The following is a 19,638-nucleotide window of genomic DNA, read 5'->3' on the forward strand; positions in this document are numbered from 1 at the left end:
TGACTGACATAGCCATATAAAACCAAAACCATGCGAAAATAAAAGATTTCTTATATGCGATGTCCAAGTATTCTTTCCCATGTTATCTAAATGTAGAAGCATGTTATAGGCTAATTTGGGGAGACGTTGTTCATGCATATGAAGAATTTTAAACCAGTATTTTAAACATCTGATCTGAGAATTAATATATAATGGGTATCTACCACATTCACCATAAACCATGCAATTTGGTGTAGAAGATCCGACACAAAGAAACTTTTTACATGCTAATAAATGAACCTTCTCTAAACAGTCATAACGTTGAAATCCCCATACTTCAGAACCATACAATAAAATTGGTTGTATCTGGGTATCGAAAAGCTTAAAGAAGATATTAGGTGACATCAAACCCACTTTATGAGAAATAGACATTACACTTATTAAAGCTTTCTTTGCACGCAAGGACAAGTCAAGGGCACATTTTTTCCAATTCATTGTGTGTGAGAACCAGATCCCTAAATAAGTGTAGTGATCTACTATATTGACTAACTGACCATCGAATGACCATCTCTCTTTCGACGCTATTGGACCACCTTTTCTGAAGATCACAATTTTAGTTTTTTCCAAGTTTACGGATAATTTCCATTCTTTGGTGTACGTACTTAAAATATTTAATTGCCTTTGAAGACCGACAACAGTATCTGACACTAAAATGACATCATCTGCGAAAAGTAGCATTAGTATTTCTATCCAATCTGGGAACATTTAGATACCATGTTTACCACTGGCAGCTATTTCGTAATATAATTCATTAATGAAAAATGAAAATAAGATCGGACTCAAAATACAGCCTTGTCTTAGGCCCAAAGGACAATCAAAGAAATCTGTTAAACTATCCCCACAACGAACACATGATCTCACATTAGAATACATTGATTTTAGAATAGTAAACATTTTCCCACGTAAACCAGTTTTTCGTAGACATGTCCATAGCTTAAAGCGATTGACAGAATCAAAAGCCTTTTTAAAATCTACAAATGCTACATACAGTTTATGCTTACGCCGTGACAAGGTTTTTTGAATAAGTGCATATAGTGTAAATACATGATCTACGGTGGAATAACTTTTTCTGAAGCCAGCTTGAAATTCAGGAATCTTATCACGCATGGTCGCCCATTTTGAAATTCTATTGTTTAATATTGTAGTAAATACTTTTCCTAAAATGCTCATTAATGAAATGCCTCTATAGTTATCTGGGTCACTCCTGTCTCCTTTTTTATGCCATAGGGGGGGTCTCCAGTGATTGATTGAAGAAGTACCGTAGGGGACGTCACCAGTGATAGGTTGAAGAAGTACCGTAGGGGACGTCACCAGTAATTGGTTGGAGAAGTACCATAGGGGGTCTCCAGTGATTGGTTGAAGAAGTACCAAACGGGACGTCACCAATGATTGGTTGAGGCAATGTGTTTCATCGTAAAATTGTAATAAGCTCAAAATATAGCTTTCACTGTGACCATTGGAAACCTAGGTCACTCATTCAGCAAAAGACATACCATAGTAAGGAAACCTGATGGTAATTATTTTCTTGTGAATCCAAGTGTAAGGAGGTGTCCACCACATCAGGGCCCAGTTCCACTCAGCGATAGTAGCACTGAGACGATTGTTACTCCCACACTTTAGGATAGACTTACACTTACGACAATCGTAGCGCTAAGATCGCTTTATGGAACTGGGCCCTGGACTTGATGAGGATAAGCAGCAAGAAGACTTCAGTGTCGGCTTTCTGGGTTCCTGCCATTCTGGCCCCAATGCTGGACATGTTTTGGACTGTGATACTTACAGACACTGTAGTGCCTGTGAAATTTGTTTCTCAATTATCTCAGATAAATTGTCATAGTAGCTATTTTGAAACAATTCACTGTACCAATATGGTTATTTGTTGAGGTGAGATATTGAGGGTAAGTGTTTTCAGTAACCCATGAATACCATATTTGCTGTTTTAAGTGGCCTGCTCTGATAAGTGCCCCCTATCCAACTTCTTGACCAATATGCAAGTCATCTTTACTAAGACCGATTTACATGACAGTTCATATTGTTTTGTGTAAATGACAGATTGTTTTACCGAAGAAGGGATAAAGTAACTACAGTATTTAACAAAAAGTTTAGTTTCTTTTGCTTATACACAACTGCTCAATCTCGTTTTAGATGCGTTTATGTTTTTAGATGCCCTTGTCAATTTTCTAAGTGCCTGGGGTTCCTGTTATGGCAAATAGGGTATGTATGTAGCCTGTGTGATGCAGTGAATTGGTCAAGTCAGTTTTCAGTTGTGTAAGAAAATTGTATCAAACCCATTCAGGTAATATGGAAAATATATGTGTCAACGATTGCAACCTATTTAAATGATTCCCAATGAGTGAATATTCCTGTATATATACACAGTGTGAATATATATGTCATATTTATCCCCCACAAGGTGGCTGGGGGTATTAAATTGGACACTGTCAGGCTAACTGTGCAAGATGTTTTCCGAGCAGATCTTGAAAACCGCACAATATTTCTTCACCAAACTTGGCTCATAGATAGGTCTAGTAGTGAACTGGTGCCTTTTGATAGTTTGAGACTTTTTATCAAAATATTTTTTGAGTTTCCATGGCAACAACTTTGACTTAGTCTGGAAATAGGGGAGGTTCTTGTTTCCGGGAACAAATTTGGCACACAGATAGGTAAAGTGGTGGAACTGGTGCATTTTGATACATGTAGTTTGCTACTTTTGAAAATATTTCTAGTGTCCATGGCAACAAAAACATGTATACATATTGAACTAGTTGACATATTCACGATAAGTATTTACCATTGCATATCAATGACTTCATCCTCTTGTTGTTTTTGTTTTGGGCAACTGATTGTTTTGAAGGAGGCTGATACTGAATCTTCATGTTATGCTTCTTGATGCAAGGTAACATGATTGAAAATGGAGTCCTCTTTAATTGGAGAATGATTTTGTACCACTCAAGGGCAAACAAACAACTGTTGATGTTCTCTTTGTTTCATCTCATCTATCATGACAGTGAAATGTGTGTTTACCCTCACCTTACCTAAAGCATCTCAGGAAATTCACAAACATCACCACCATAATCATGATTTGAGAAGTATTTTGACGAAAAGTTACTTTTATAGGCCAGCAAAGAGAAGAAACATGTAAGCATCTTAGGCTAAGTTCTGTTTGAATCATGTACGACATCATAAAAGAACAGCATAACGTTGTCATAAGAAATGGCATGACATGTTTTGCAGACCATTGTGATGTCATCCGTTACTATGATGTCACAATAAAATTACATCACAAATCTCTCTGCCACTACATCCTCAGTATAACACTCAGTGGAGCAAATGTTACATTTTGAATCACTCGTAATTCATAGTGTCTGTATGAATAATGTTCACAATGAAATGTGTTTCTGTAAATGTCTACATGTAATTGTTATGAAGAATTTAGGGAATTGTGCAAATGGTTGTCTATAGCAACTAAGACTTTACTCACACAGCTGTATTGCTGTACATACTTGGTAGTTGATGTTGGTTTAAAACGTTTACATATTGTTTTCATTGTGATGTGTTAGAGAGGTGCAGAGCTCAGGGAGCAGTTCCCATGCAGGTGTGAGTGAGTGAGTGAGTGAGTATGGTTTCCTGCTGTTTTGAGCAGTATTTCAGTCACATGGCAGTGGAGGAGGAGGAGCAAGTAATGCAGGATGTTTACCGTAATCTTGGATTTGAACCCATGAACACTCGAACCTTATATTCATACCTAGATATTGAATTGTCACTGAAACTGACATGACATGAGTAGCTAACTAAACTTCACAACAGTAAGTTCAGATATTTAGATGACTCAAGTGTTTACGCTCTATTTTGCTGACAGATGGTCAGTTCTAAAAAGTTGAACGCCTGATGATCAGGCTATTATTGTATTCCCTAAATTACCTAAGCATTCTTGTTCTAATTCAATGTAAGAGGTAAATGACCTGTATATGTTAAACATATCATTGATGAATAAATTTTAAGTGATTTAAAGTTACTAAGTTGACAATCCACCATTTTATTGTTATTTTCTGAGAACTAACATTAAACAATGCTATTCTTGTTGACCCTGAATTCCTACCTGTATCCTCACTGGAACTGCTGACTAAAGAGCTGCTTGATCATCAACTTTGTCATGGAGTGTTCTTTGAATGACAGTTTCCCCAGCCAAGCAGCTCTTTAACTATCTTGACCAAAGGGGGGACAGTCGGGTAGCCTTGTGGTCAAAGTGTTTGCTCGTCACGCTGAAGACCCGGTTCGATTTCCGACATTGGTACAATGTTTGAAGCCCATTTTTGGTGTCCCCCGCCGTGATATTGCTGGAATATTGCTAAAAGCAGCGTAAAACCATACTCACTCAACCACTCTTTACCAAAGGCTTTAAAAGAGTTTGATGTATCGAATATTGTGATTCATTAAGTGCAGGGATAATAGGTCTTTATTAAGGTCAACCATTTTAACCAGTTTTATTTGAGTGACCTTTTCCCTATGTCCCGACTGTTTCACCAAATAGAAAACACAATAACAACAACAGAACCTTGACTTCATTGGTCAATTTGCCTAGAGGCAGAAGGCAAAATGGTATATTTAATAAAATGTAGCTTGAAATAGGATCTGTAATCACGATGTCAATCACACAGCATTTTTTATATTTTTAGGTCACATGACTAAAAGGCAGATGAGTGTATGTCATTATACGTTTTCTGTGGGCTGTCCAACCGTTATTAACTTTGCATCTTCTCTGAAACTGCAAGGCCCACTTCGGAGCTGAAGCGCCACAGCTATAGTGTTGCTAAATAGTGCTCACAGAATTTCAAATGATTTTGAGAACTTTGGCTATAAATCGGACATCTTTCCAAAAATGTGTATTTAATGTGTAAGGCATAGGTGTTTTAAGTAGTGGGGCCTAAAATGAATCTTCCAGGGTTTTTTTTACCTTCATTCAATTTTTACAGCAAACTAGTTGGTCTCAGCAAAGTGAAAATGCAATAACAATCAAAGAATCATTTATGCAACATTAGGATATGCCATTTGTACTAAAATTAGGTTAAAGTGTCATCAAATTATTAGTTCATAAGTCAGGTGAGCTACAGTCTCGTGGCTCTTTTTTTATTTACTCTTGCAATATGTATGTGCAACATATCCGTTAGACAATAACAGATTGGTCTGGCCCACCATGGTTCAGTACAAGTTATTTTACGAATGATTAAGACACTTGCATGTGTTAATGCTGTAAACTCTGTGATGTCTTTTGTTTCATCCGGAAAAGACTTGACTGTTGTCTAGTCACCTGCGAATGCTCTTGATGAGTAGCTGACGTGAATGGCTCTGTCAGACTCATTCATATTGATGTTGACCTACAACCATGTGAATTACATGTGTCCAGACAGTAGGGTCAGTCCAATCTGCTTTTACCATTTAGTTTGTTTAAGAGTGCCTTTTCATTCTTATGTTTTTTAATGAAAGGTCATTTGTATAAAAATGATTCATTTTATATTTCCTAATTGTTTTTTGTTTTACTCAAGCCTTTCCTTTGTTAATATTGCACAGAAGTGCTCATTGTCTTGTGTGTGTTTCTAGTTGAACAGACTGAATGTTGTGACACTCTGTATGTATAATGATCATTTGTTAGTGGAACATTTTGTCAATAAAATACAAAATTTTCATTATTAATTTTATTTACTTATTTTAACTATGTTTATTATATATTTTTTATTTGAACGGATGTTGATATAAAACTTGGGACTATTGGGATAACCCCTGCTTTCAGTTGGAGTGAAATTGGGTCTTAGGTCACTCATATCCCCTCAACTCCTCAAACATTGACTGCAGCTGTCTAACTACAAGAGTTTCAATGGCCACAGTTAGTCTGAGCCAGTCATTGCCCCATCAGCTGCTTCTTGAAGAGAATATATGGATGTCAACTTCTTTATTATGAGGAACACAACGTTTCAGAGTATATGCTTACTCCTTCATCAGGTGAATGATTCACATATTCACATAGTTGACATCCATATATTCTCTTCCTTATGTGAATCACTTCTAAATGTCTTCCAAAGACCTGATACAGTTTACTCTTCAGTACCTGTCACAAAGCACGGAAAATTAATTGCATTTACCAATACTTGCTAATGAGTACCCCATTCAAACTTGTGATAACTGATTTAGCACTTCCTGGTATAGCCAGATACATTATAGTGTATATATTTTGGAATGTCAGGAGTAAACAAGTATGCTTTACAGGGGTAGAAACTAACACTAGTCCTTATAATGATAATATATAGCAAAACCCTTAAAAATGGCAAATTACTACTAGTCCTTATGATACCTTAACCATTAGGCAGTTTGGCAAGGACTACAGGACTCGTGCCAATTTCTAACCCTGCTTTATGTTAAAGTAACAGGAATAGCAATAGCAATCAGTTGTACCAAAGTGCATCACTTATGCTTAAATAATAATAATAATTTTAAAAGCAAAAGCTGCAACTAAAATAACACAAAATTGGAATAATATTCTTCATTGATGTCAGTTTTAAACAATTTCTTCCGATTCTTTTATCAAAATTCTTTCAACTTAATATGATATTGGCTATGTTTCAACTGAATCAAGGGTAGACCTAGGAGAAAATTTGAACAACTATTGAACAATTTGAAATCTTTACCTGTGCATATGAAAGAGTGCAGGAAATACAAGTTAAATGGTAAATGTAGTTTAGCCTAAATTTAGATTACAGCCAGTGTAAGCTGTAGATCGCGTAATTATTATGGCTACATTCAAGACGCAAGAACGTTGGCGGGAAGAAAATAGACTTGTATCACGGGTCCTCAATACTATGAGCTTTGCCAACTGGACAGTCGCGAAAATCAGGCAATGTTCTTTGCCGTTTCTTCGACATGATGACTAATTTGACTATACGGTGCAGACGACGGACACGTGACGTGATTTGAACCTGCTAGCCAATCACTATTTGGAGTTGAGAGCGCCATCAAGCTGAGATATATCTATTTTTACAATTGGGAATTCCAAATTTCGATTCATCTTTAACTTGGATGTGTTTCTTATTTCTTTTTGATGTACTGATATTAGCAGACACATGCATTGCGTGCAAAACACGCATGCAGCACATCTTGTGCGTGTTTTGATTTTTATGGGCCAGTGACCATATAATCTATTATATCCATGGTCTCTCTGCGCGAAACACGAACATTTCTTCGTGAAGGTGAACACTGCAATGCCACTACGTGTTTCAGTTTCTATCATAAGATGTTGAACGAACAGTTTCGTTTACATGTGTAGGGGTCAAACACCCCATTAATTCAGCCGCCAGCACGAAATGCTCAGTTGTTCACAGTTAGGAATGCTGATGATGTTATTATATTTGTGTGTTATATCTGGTTCACAAACAAAACCATTCCGAATCCTGTAGCGGATGTCTTGTATTAAAATAAAATCACTGAAGAACAAGTTACACCATACAGCGTAGTCAATTAGAAAAAAACCCCGCGAAGTTGTGATCTGTAGCCTATTTAGACAGCACACGAGATCAACATAAGAAACAAAGTATACAGATAGTTATGTCGAATTATTTAAACTGTTTTTATCAATCACAAAATATAAACAACAAATGATACCACGACTGCGGCTTGAACAAAGACCCCCACCCTCCAACCCCCAGGAGACACGCCCAGGTCCAGTCACATGACAGCTAGGATGTAGACTACGAGGAAATATTACAGCTGCGAAGAGAAACTGATGACGCCATGTATCTGTTCTACTTTAGAATAGCAATGTCACATGGCGGACGTGGGGAATCCCCGATAACTTGTCTCATCTCACATGACTACAAAATACCCACACACTTCCCTACTGAATGTCACACTCTTCCGCGGATTTCCCTTAATTTACGCCCAACTTTACTGTATGTTAAGCAGTTAAAGAAAAAGTTGTTATTACATAATGTGTCGGAATGTGCAACATCATATCCTCCAGTCTTTGTGCGGTGCTCTCGGTGAAGACGAACAGTGAGGGGGGTATACTCTCTGCTTTCAAGGGTCGGGCACCTGCTCTTGGAGTATACGTTTTGCCAATACACCTTCGGGCACCTTCTCGTGGAGTATACCTGCAGCTCACAAGGGCCAGACATCTGCTCCTTGAGTGTACGTACAGTGAACACGCGTCGGGCACCTGCTGGTGGAGTATACGTCGAGCATATAAGACTTGGAGACCTGCTCCTGAAGCATAAAATGGCCAGACCCCACCTCTGAGAATACGTGCATGATATTGGTCAGCATACTTGAGTACGTACTCTTGAAGTCCACGTGAAGCCATACAAGGGCCAGATACCCCGACCCCACGCCAGCCCACCCCATCCCATCCTTGATTATACGTGGGGCATCCCGTAGGCTCATCGACCTGCTCCAGGAGTATATGTACAGAACAGTGATCAGATTTTCTACATCTTGGAGCCATCATTGTGACACACTGAGGTCGTCCTGATTCAATGGCAACTTGCTTCGTGTCTGTGATGGGCAACGAGTTCTCAGCGTTAGTGTCAGTACTGACGGCGGTATTACATGCGATTGGTCTGTACAGCCGTCACTGGAGCGTCCTTATCCAAGACCACAGACGTGTGGACGGGGGGATGACAGGGGCGTGGCACGACCATCGCCACTTCGGCGGAGAGCAGCGGTTTGAAGGGCTGTGGCGGACATGCGTGAAGAACACAACGGGCATTGTTGAATGTTTGACCATACGTCATGTACCAGGTACGTCTCGAACTTCATTACATAACATCAACATCACATTCAGAACGTAACATCACATACAGGACATACCACCATCATCACACAGAACGTAACACCAACATCACACACAGGACATAACATCAACATCACACACAAGACATCAACATCACGTAGAGAATATAACATAACATCAACATCACACAGAACATGCCATCAACATCACGTAGAGAATATAACATAACATCAACATCACACAGAACATAACATCAACATCACACAGAACATAACATCAACATCACAATCGGAACATCAACATCACACAGGACATCAACATCACATAAGACATACCACCAACATCACACAGAACATAACATCAACATCACAATCGGAACATCAACATCACACAGGACATCAACATCACACAAGACATACCACCAACATCACATAGAACATAACATCAACATCACACACAGAACATAACATCAACATCACACACAGAACATAACATCACAAAGAACTCAACATCAACACCGTACACATAACATCAACATCACACAAATGACATACCACCAACGTCACACAGAACATAACATCAACATCACACACAGAACATAACATCAACATCACACTCAGAACATAACATCACACAGAACATGCCATCAACAACGCGTAGAGAATATAACATAACATCAACATCACACAGAATATAACATCAACATCACACAGAACATAACATCAACATCACAATCGGAACATCAACACCATACACATAACATCAACATCACACAAAAGACATACCACCAACATCACACAGAACATATAACATCAACATCAAACACAGAACATAACATCAACACCGTACACATAACATCAACATCACACAAAAGACATATAACCAACGTCACACAGAACATAACATCAACATCAAACACAGAACATAACATCGACAACACACTCAGAACTTTCAGGTTATGATAACCCTGTTCACCATGTTCACGCCAAGGATCACCAAATGTCTGACCTCAAAGCTCATTCCTGTAGGAGGCTGACCCTATTCCACCTCTGAAGGAGGTTAACCCTTTTCCGCCACTGTAGGAGGTTAACCCTATTCCACCACTGTAGGAGGTTAACCCTATTCCACCTCTGAAGGAGGTTAACCCTATTCCACCACTGTTGGGGGTTAACCCTATTCCACCACTCTAGGAGGTTAACCCTATACCACCTCTGAAGGAGGTTAACCCTATTCCACCACTGTAGGAGGTAAAACCTATTCCACCACTCTAGGAAGTTGAACCTATTCCACCTCTGAAGGAGGTTCACCCTATTCCACCACTGTAGGGGGTTAACCCTATTCCACCTCTGAAGGAGGCTAACCCTTTTCCGCCACTGTAGGAGGTTAACCCTATTCCACCACTCTTGGAGGTTGACCCTATTCCACCTCTGAAGGAGGTTAACCCTTTTCCGCCACTGTAGGAGGTGAACCCTATTCCACCACTGTAGAAGGTTAACCCTATTCCACCACTGTAGGAGGTTAACCCTATTCCACCTCTGAAGGAGGTTAACCCTATTCCACCACTGTTGGGGGTTAACCCTATTCCACCACTCTAGGAGGTTAACCCTATACCACCTCTGAAGGAGGTTAACCCTATTCCACCACTGTAGGAGGTAAAACCTATTCCACCACTCTAGGAAGTTGAACCTATTCCACCTCTGAAGGAGGTTAACCCTATTCCACCACTGTAGGAGGTTAACCCTATTCCACCACTGTAGGAAGTTGAACCTATTCCACCTCTGAAGGAGGTTAATCCTATTCCACCACTCTAGGAGGTTAACCCTATTCCACCTCTGAAGGAGGTTAGCCCTATTCCACCTCTTAAGAAGGTTAACCCTATTCCACCACTGTAGGAGGTTAACCCTATTCCACCTCTGAAGGAGGTTAACCCTATTCCACCTCTGAAGGAGGTTAACCCTATTCCACCTCTGAAGGAGGTTAGCCCTATTCCACCTCTTAAGAAGGTTAACCCTATTCCACCACTGTAGGAGGTTAACCCTATTCCACCACTGTAGGAGGTCAACCCTATTCCACCTCTGAAGGAGGTTAACCCTATTCCACCACTGTTGGGGGTTAATTCTATTTCACCACTCTAGGAGGTTAACCCTTTTCCACCTCTGAAGGAGGTTAACCGTATTCCACCTCTTAAGGAGGTTAACCCTATTCCACCACTGTAGGGGGTTAACCCTATTCCACCTCTGAAGGAGGTTGACCCTATTCCACCTCTGAAGGAGGCTAACCCTTTTCCGCCACTGTAGGAGGTTAACCCTATTCCACCACTCTTGGAGGTTGACCCTATTCCACCTCCGAAGGAGGTTAACCCTTTTCCGCCACTGTAGGAGGTTAACCCTATTCCACCACTGTAGAAGGTTAACCCTATTCCACCACTGTAGGAGGTTAACCCTATTCCACCTCTGAAGGAGGTTAACCCTATTCCACCACTGTTGGGGGTTAACCCTATTCCACCACTCTAGGAGGTTAACCCTATACCACCTCTGAAGGAGGTTAACCCTATTCCACCACTGTAGGAGGTAAAACCTATTCCACCACTCTAGGAAGTTGAACCTATTCCACCTCTGAAGGAGGTTAACCCTATTCCACCACTGTAGGAGGTTAACCCTATTCCACCACTGTAGGAAGTTGAACCTATTCCACCTCTGAAGGAGGTTAATCCTATTCCACCACTCTAGGAGGTTAACCCTATTCCACCTCTGAAGGAGGTTAGCCCTATTCCACCTCTTAAGAAGGTTAACCCTATTCCACCACTGTAGGAGGTTAACCCTATTCCACCTCTGAAGGAGGTTAACCCTATTCCACCTCTGAAGGAGGTTAACCCTATTCCACCTCTGAAGGAGGTTAGCCCTATTCCACCTCTTAAGAAGGTTAACCCTATTCCACCACTGTAGGAGGTTAACCCTATTCCACCACTGTAGGAGGTCAACCCTATTCCACCTCTGAAGGAGGTTAACCCTATTCCACCACTGTTGGGGGTTAATTCTATTTCACCACTCTAGGAGGTTAACCCTTTTCCACCTCTGAAGGAGGTTAACCGTATTCCACCTCTTAAGGAGGTTAACCCTATTCCACCACTGTAGGGGGTTAACCCTATTCCACCTCTGAAGGAGGTTGACCCTATTCCACCTCTGAAGGAGGCTAACCCTTTTCCGCCACTGTAGGAGGTTAACCCTATTCCACCACTCTTGGAGGTTGACCCTATTCCACCTCCGAAGGAGGTTAACCCTTTTCCGCCACTGTAGGAGGTTAACCCTATTCCACCACTGTAGGAGGTTAACCCTATTCCACCTCTGAAGGAGGTTAACCCTATTCCACCACTGTTGGGGGTTAATTCTATTCCACCACTCTAGGAGGTTAACCCTTTTCCACCTCTGAAGGAGGTTAACCGTATTCCACCTCTGAAGGAGGTTAACCCTATTCCACCACTGTAGGGGTTTAACCCTATTCCACCTCTGAAGGATGTTGACCCTACTCCACCTCTGAAGGAGGCTAACCCTTTTCCGCCACTGTAGGAGGTTAACCCTATTCCACCACTCTTGGAGGTTGACCCTATTCCACCTTTGAAGGAGGTTAACCTTTTTCCGCCACTGTAGGAGGTGAACCCTATTCCACCACTGTAGGAGGTTAACCCTATTCCACCACTGTAGGAGGTTAACCCTATTCCACCTCTGAAGGAGGTTAACCCTATTCCACCACTGTTGGGGGTTAACCCTATTCCACCACTCTAGGAGGTTAACCCTATTCCACCTCTGAAGTAGGTTAACTCTATTCCACCACTGTAGGAGGTTAACCCTATTCCACCACTCTAGGAGGTTAACCCTATTCCAGCTCTGAAGGATGCTAACCCTTTTCCGCCACTATAGGAGGTTAACCCTATTCCACCACTCTTAAGGTTGACCCTATTCCACCTCTTAAGGAGGTTAACCCTTTTCCGCCTCTGTAGGAGTTGAACCCTATTCCACCACTGTAGGGGGTTAACCCTATTACACCACTGTAGGAGGTTAACCCTATTCCACCTCTGAAGGAGGTTAACCCTATTCCACCACTGTTGGGGGTTAACCCTATTCCACCACTCTAGGAGGTTAACCCTATTCCACCTCTGAAGGAGGTTAACCCTATTCCACCACTGTAGGAGGTAAAACCTATTCAACCACTGTAGGGGGTTAACCCTATTCCACCAATGTAGGAAGTTGACCCTATTCCACCTCTGAAGGAGGTTAATCCTTTTCCGCCACTGTAGGAGGTTAACCGTATTCCACCTCTGAAGGAGGTTAACCCTATTCCACCACTGTAGGAGGTTAACCCTATTCCACCACTGTAGGAGGTGAACCCTATTCCACCACTGTAGGAGGTTAACCCTTTTTCACCTCTGAAGAAGGTAAAACCTATTCTACCACTGTAGGGGGTTAACCCTATTCCACCTCTGAAGGAGGTTAACCCTATTCCAACACTGTTGGAGGTTAACCCTATTCCACCACTGTTGGAGGTAAAAGATATTCCACCTCTGGAGGAGGTTAACCCTATACCACCTTTGAAGGAGGTTAACCCTATTCTACCACTGTAGGGGGTTAACCCTATTCCACCTCTGAAGGAGGTTAACCCTATTCCAACACTGTTGGAGGTTAACCCTATTCCACCACTGTTGGAGGTAAAAGATATTCCACCTCTGGAGGAGGTTAACCCTATACCACCTTTGAAGGAGGTTAACCCTTTTCCACCCCTGAAGGAGGTATAGGAACGCACCCAAAAGACACTCGACCATCAGGCTTTCAAAGATGACTTCATAATGAGTTCACTTTCCTGCAGTCCCCCGGACATCTTCCCGAGTCAAGGGAGTTAACTGACTTTAAAAGTGCAGTTTCAAGATCTATATTGTAATACAACGGGTCTTACTTCGGGAAGTGCATCAAATCACGTGAGCACCATAATCAAAAACATGAAAAGATTTGGAAAATAACTGAGTCGGTACACATGCTTTACAAATCCTGCAAACGATCGAAATATGCACGGCAGTTTACGAACCGGATATCGATTTCGTTTCGCGATTTTGATTGGACTATGCATAGACTCGTTAGTCCAGCCATTATATAACTTCATATTTCAAGCCTAGTTCGGCAAGGGTGGAAATTGGATTTTTATAGTCAGTTAACTCCCTTGCCTCGGGAAGGTGTCCCCCGGATTATGTAAATGAACTCGTCACTGTTTTCAACAGAACACTGATAGATCTTCACTGATAGATGTTCTCAACATTCACCACTGAGATGCAAGAAGACCAGACATAACCTGGCCTCGGTGTCCTTGGTACACCCCTGAGGTCAAGGATGCTAATGCCAAGAGGCGAGCACCTGAACGTCTCTTCCGGAAATCCAGATTAGAAATTCAAAGACAAATCTTCAACTCTTCTAGAAACGTTGTTAGTGTGATAACAAGATGAAACCTAAATATCTCAATCTAGAGATTACTACAAATTCCACAAATCCATAGAAACTGTTCTCAACTGTGATCCTTCTGCTGGGTAAAACATCTGATGTAATACTTCCACATGGGAATGGGTTTAACCTTGATTTTTCACAGATAAAATCACTCCCCTATGTCATATTTTTGGATCTGTCTGCGATGATCTTGCTTGTCCACAATACGTCGGGACAAAGTTTGACTTGTTTTGACAAGGGACGTCCTGCTTCCAGGAATCACTAAAATTGCAAACCTGAGCCTATCTACAGGTACTGTTCCCACAAGCTGTACTGTTAGACACTGTTAGACCGGGGGCACGGGTGGCCAAGTCGTCTAAGGCGCCGCGATTCGCTGTGCAGAGTCGCGTCCCTTGGGCACGCCAGAAACCTATGATTGTGGGTTTGAAACCGGTTCGCCCCGATTTTGTTTCTAGGTTTGTCAGTATACCCGTGCTCGTGGGTTTCACCTAAGTGGTTAACTTCTTAGAGCTGGATCACTTCGGACTTTCCTCCCACATTGAGCTGACACGCCGTGATATAACTGGAATACTGTTCAAAGTGGCGTTAAACCCAACTCACTCACTCGCTCACTATCACCATCTGAGAAACATTGGTGCAATTCGTCATCTGATCACCAAAGACGCATCTGTAACTATGGTACGATCTCTTGTTTTTGTCGAGAATCAACTATTGTAACAGTCTATTGACTGGAATATCAAGTCCACAACTGTACAGGCTGCAGAAAATCAATGAAATCGGAACATGCTTACTATACACATGCACAAAGGTTAAGCGCCACTATATTCATAGTTTCTTGATCAGAAATACGAAATATGATGATGTATGACTGAATTAGGCTTCCATAGTTTCATGAACCCAAATTTGTCCAGATACCACAAGGAAAGCGTGCTTTACGTGTTGCTGCAGTTCCCCTACCCTATAAATAGTGAAATTCAAGTTTCAGACACATGGCTGTATTTTGCTCCTGTGTGAGATTCCCCTTCCAATAAGCCATGGTGAGGAGAAAGTTAACGAACGCTGAAAGATGGCAAGTGATAGGCATCACAAATGCTGGCATGTCATGCAGGGCCATTGCAAGACAAATGGGTCGTCATCACAGTTTTATCACTCATTTGATTGTCAAACATGGTCAAACCAATGATGTCAATGACAGGCATAGGTCTGGTAGGCCAAGAAAGACCTCTAACAAAAAGGATAGACGTCTTTTCAGGATAGTCAGACGAAATCCATTTGCCACTTCAACAGATTTAAGACTGCAGTGGATTACCTATCAGAGACTCTCTCTCTGACCGTAAGGCGTCGCCTCAGAGCCGCTGGTTATAACGCCAGGAGACCAGTAAAACGTCCTCAACTGACAGAGGCACATGCGGAATCGTCTGATTTGGTGTCGTGCCCGTAGTCGATGGAACTAGGCCAGCTGGAGAAGGATCCATTGGTCTGACGAGTGTCGAATCCTGCTACGAACTGTTGATGGTCGAATACGTGTTTGGAGGCAACGGAACACTCGTTTTGCACCAAGGAACACCCAGAAGACTTTAGCATGTGGCGGGGGTCTGTCATGATATGTGGTTGTGTTTCCTTTGGCTGCAAACTTCCGCTGGTGACAATTCGTGGAAACCTGAATGGCCAACAATACCAAGATGCCGTGGTAGTCCCTCATTTTGACAACCATCCTCATCAGACAAGACCTATTTACATGGACGACAATGCTAGACCACAAAGATCTCGGGCAGTTTGGGCTTATTTGCGTCAAGAAGCTATTGCCACTCTTCCTTGGCCGGTCTGTAGTCCGGATCTTAATCCGATTGAGCATCTCTGGGACATTCTTGGCCGGAAAATCAGACGTCGTGATCCCCCAGTTCAAAATCTCGCTGGACCTGAAGCCGCACTTCATGAAGAATGGATCCGTTTGCCTCAGAGAAGCATTCAACGACTTGTTTTGAGTATGAGGCGTAGGGTTGAAGCTGTGGTCAATGTCCGTGGATCATACACACGTTACTGACGTGTCTGTCTTGCAATAGACTCTACACTCCCTAGGGTGTCTATGTGACACCTGATATGGTCTGCTGATATCATGACAGTTACATGACAAAAAAAAGGTTTTTAATGTTTTCTAATCCTTCAATTTCTGGTCTTCGATAAAATTCCTTTCTGCTCATATTCTTTTGGAACACTTTTTAGGACCACTTTTGCATCACATGAGGTTTACATATATGGCTTATAACAATCGTACATCTCATTATAATAGTCATCATTAAGTGCCAAAAGTAACAGCTCACAAATATTGTGGGTGGCGCTTAACTTTTGTGCATGTGTATATCTTGTGTGCTTCCACAAGGTTTCCAGAGGCTATTCCTTTATGGACAATTACATCTCAGGTTATTATAGGGGCTTTGGTCATGGTTGGTTTGCCTAGGACAATTGAGTCAGATCAGGGCTCTTATTTCATGTCAGGTGTTTTCCAACAGATTAAGTCTAGTGCGTATCATCCTGAACCTCAAAGAGCTTTGGAGAGGTTTCCTCAGACTCTTGAGAATATGATCAGGACTTACTGTTCTGAGACTGAAAAGGATTTGGATGAAGGCATCCATTTGTTGTTTGCTGTGAGGGAGTCAGTTCAAGAGTCCTTAGGATTTTGTCATTTTGCTGTTGTTCGTGGACCTTTAAAGTACTGAAAGGAGTGGGGCGGTCGGGTAGCCTAGAGGTTACAGCGTTCGCTTGTCACGCCGAAGACCCGGGTTCGATCCCTGACATCCCCCGTCGTGATATTGCAGGAATACTGCTAAGATCGGCGTAAAACCATACGCATTCATTACTCACGTAAAGTAGCATTGGCTTAATGATAGATCTGAAATGAGTTTGTTCGTGGCCTTTTAAAAGCCTTCCCTGAAATGACGAGACATATTCCAACAAACACGTTTCAGGCTAGGCCTTCAAAAGCTTGTGAAGTTGCATAACATAATTTGAAGAAATCACTGGACAAGTCTCAAGAGAGAAATTTCAGTCTTGGCGACAAGGTCTTTGGGTTTTGTGTGTGTAGGCTGTTGTCAGTGTCACGTCGTGGGTGATCTACGTTGTCAGTGACACCGTGACATTCCCATGTTGCAGGATGGCTGTTGTGTGTGCAGATTCTGGTATGCCTGAGTTTCGGGGGAGCCTTGCTGTCAGCGCTGATGAAGCTGCTCTACCACTTCAACCCCTTCTGCAACAGTCGAAGAATTGTTGCCGGCTTCGTCATGATGTCCTTCCTTGATGGTAAGACAAATAACAGGTTTGTGAGTAAGTATCCTCTGAGTGAGAGTGATAGTGACTCATCGACATGTTCTGCAAATAAATGCTTTTATAGCCCAAAGTACTGCCTAGGCAATCCTCCAAGACGCGAGTGATTAATGAGTGTATCTGTGAGAGTTCATTTTAATTATCATAACAGATTCTATGATTTTGTGTATCTGTCATGCCATGACTATAACTAATTATGTCATGATACAAGAGTAATATGATTGATTGTTTGTTGTTAAACGCCGCACTCAGCAATATTCCAGCGGTCTGTAAATAATCGAGCCTGGACAATCCAGTGGGATACGATGGATAATTGGGCTAGGATGTTACGGCAAGCTTGGGTTGCTGAAGACCTATTCTACCCCGAATCTTCACGGGTCATAAAACGTCGGGTGATTGTCAATTCTCGCTTTGTGGTATATATCACGACAGTTAGTGGTGGTCTGCAAACACTCCTCAGTGAAGAAATTTCAGAAAAAAACGTTTGTCCGTAGCGTAGAAGGAATGCCATGTAATAAGATCTATATTGCTGGTGTACACTGACCACTGACTTTCGTGACATCTTGTGCAGCATTCATGCTGCTGTTTGCCGTCAGCATCTACGCTACAAACTATGGGGAACGTTACATGTTGTCGTTGTCGTCGCTGCATCACCTTGTCTGTCGGCTGTCATGGAGCTTTGTCATCGAGACCATCGCAATGGTGTTCAGTGTAGCCTCGGGATCCCTTGCCCTGTGTACCATCAGAAGGTGAGTAGCTTCTGTCAAACCCGTCCTCATCCAGAGTACCATCAGAAGGTGAGTAGCTTCTGTCAAACCCGTCATCATCAAGAGTACCATCAGGTGAGTAGCTTCTGTCAAACACGTCATCATCCAGAGTAACATCAGAAGGTGAGTAGCTTCTGTCAAACCCATCATCATCAAGAGTACCATCAGGTGAGTAGCTTCTGTCAAACACGTCATCATCCAGAGTAACATCAGAAGGTGAGTAGCTTCTGTCAAACCCGTCATCATCCAGAGTACCATCAGAGGGTGAGTAGCTTCAGTCAAACAAGTCATTAGACAATGTACCATCAGAATATGAGTATCTTCAGTCAAACACGCCATCATCCAGTGTATACCATAAGAAGGTGAGTAGCTTCTGTCAAACCCGTCATCATCCAGAGTACCATCAGAAGGTGAGTAGCTTAAGTCAAACACGTCATCACCCAGAGTACCATCAGTCCCCTCAGGTTATGGGTAGCAAGTCTTAAAAAGGCATTTAGGAGAGATACACATAAGGATGTTTATGGTGGTCAACTTCTGTATTATGAGGAAATAAGGTTTCGGACTATATACTTACACATTAAAGTGGTGTTTAAATATTACAGAAATTGACATCCTTAAATTCTTTTTCATTATGGGTAAGCAGAGGAAACAATCCTCCTTGTCCTTGTGTCCGGCTCCACAGCATTGTGTCAGACGTGTTTCAGGTTTCCAGAGTGTTAAGACTCATTCACATCACCACATAGTGCCACCCACTCCCACAAATGCTAGACTGCAGCCTGTTGTCTCCTTTCTTCCAGGGAATACACAGAAATATGACTCAAGTCCCCGTCCCTGGAGTGTTCTCCCTTTGTACAGAGGACATTACAAATACAATGGACGGTCCCGTCACGCACCTGCTGTTCAGAGCATGTAGATTATGTTAATCATTAATAAACACTTGATGTAAATAGACTATATTACCATACTAGCACGTTGTTCCTACTCTACCTGTAGGAGTAAGATGGAGTGCTGGGGAACTGGGCGCACTTGCACAAAGCGATCGTAGCACTAAGGCTTTAGTAAGTCTATATTAAAGTATGATAGTTACGATCACTAAGATCACTTTGTGCAAGGGGAGGCTTGTCAAACATGGCAGTATTGCAGCAGTTGATGTTAATATCTGTGCAAGATTGATCAATGCTTCGATGCATCATCAGATTCCATGTGGCCCCAAGATGGATAATCAGAATTATCGTCGATGGGAAGAAAT

At 41.9% G+C, this 19,638-nt stretch overlaps 1 protein-coding gene across 1 annotated transcript; it reads left to right on the forward strand.

Moving 5' to 3' along the window:
- The first annotated feature begins 8,038 nt into the window (after positions 1 to 8,038).
- On the forward strand, positions 8,039 to 19,586 carry LOC139458591 (uncharacterized). The gene is made up of 4 exons (XM_071240022.1): positions 8,039 to 8,823; positions 17,452 to 17,598; positions 18,194 to 18,371; positions 19,187 to 19,586. The coding sequence occupies exons 1-4, from the start codon at positions 8,559 to 8,561 to the stop codon at positions 19,203 to 19,205; spliced, it is 609 nt and encodes a 202-aa protein (XP_071096123.1). The 5' UTR covers positions 8,039 to 8,558; the 3' UTR covers positions 19,206 to 19,586.
- Positions 19,587 to 19,638: the final 52 nt, after the last annotated feature.

This window comes from Haliotis cracherodii, unplaced genomic scaffold (assembly GCF_022045235.1).
Source record: "Haliotis cracherodii isolate W230 unplaced genomic scaffold, xgHalCrac1.p SCAF_1, whole genome shotgun sequence".
NCBI classification, from domain to species: domain Eukaryota; kingdom Metazoa; phylum Mollusca; class Gastropoda; order Lepetellida; family Haliotidae; genus Haliotis; species Haliotis cracherodii.

Coding starts and splice junctions, on each gene's coding strand:
- LOC139458591 (XM_071240022.1), top strand. CDS start 8,559: ATGGCAACTTGCTTCGTGTCTGTGATGGGCAACGAGTTCTCAGCGTTA. Junction 8,824..17,451: donor GACCATACGTCATGTACCAG/GTACGTCTCGAA, acceptor CCCATGTTGCAG/GATGGCTGTTGTGTGTGCAG. Junction 17,599..18,193: donor CATGATGTCCTTCCTTGATG/GTAAGACAAATA, acceptor CATCTTGTGCAG/CATTCATGCTGCTGTTTGCC.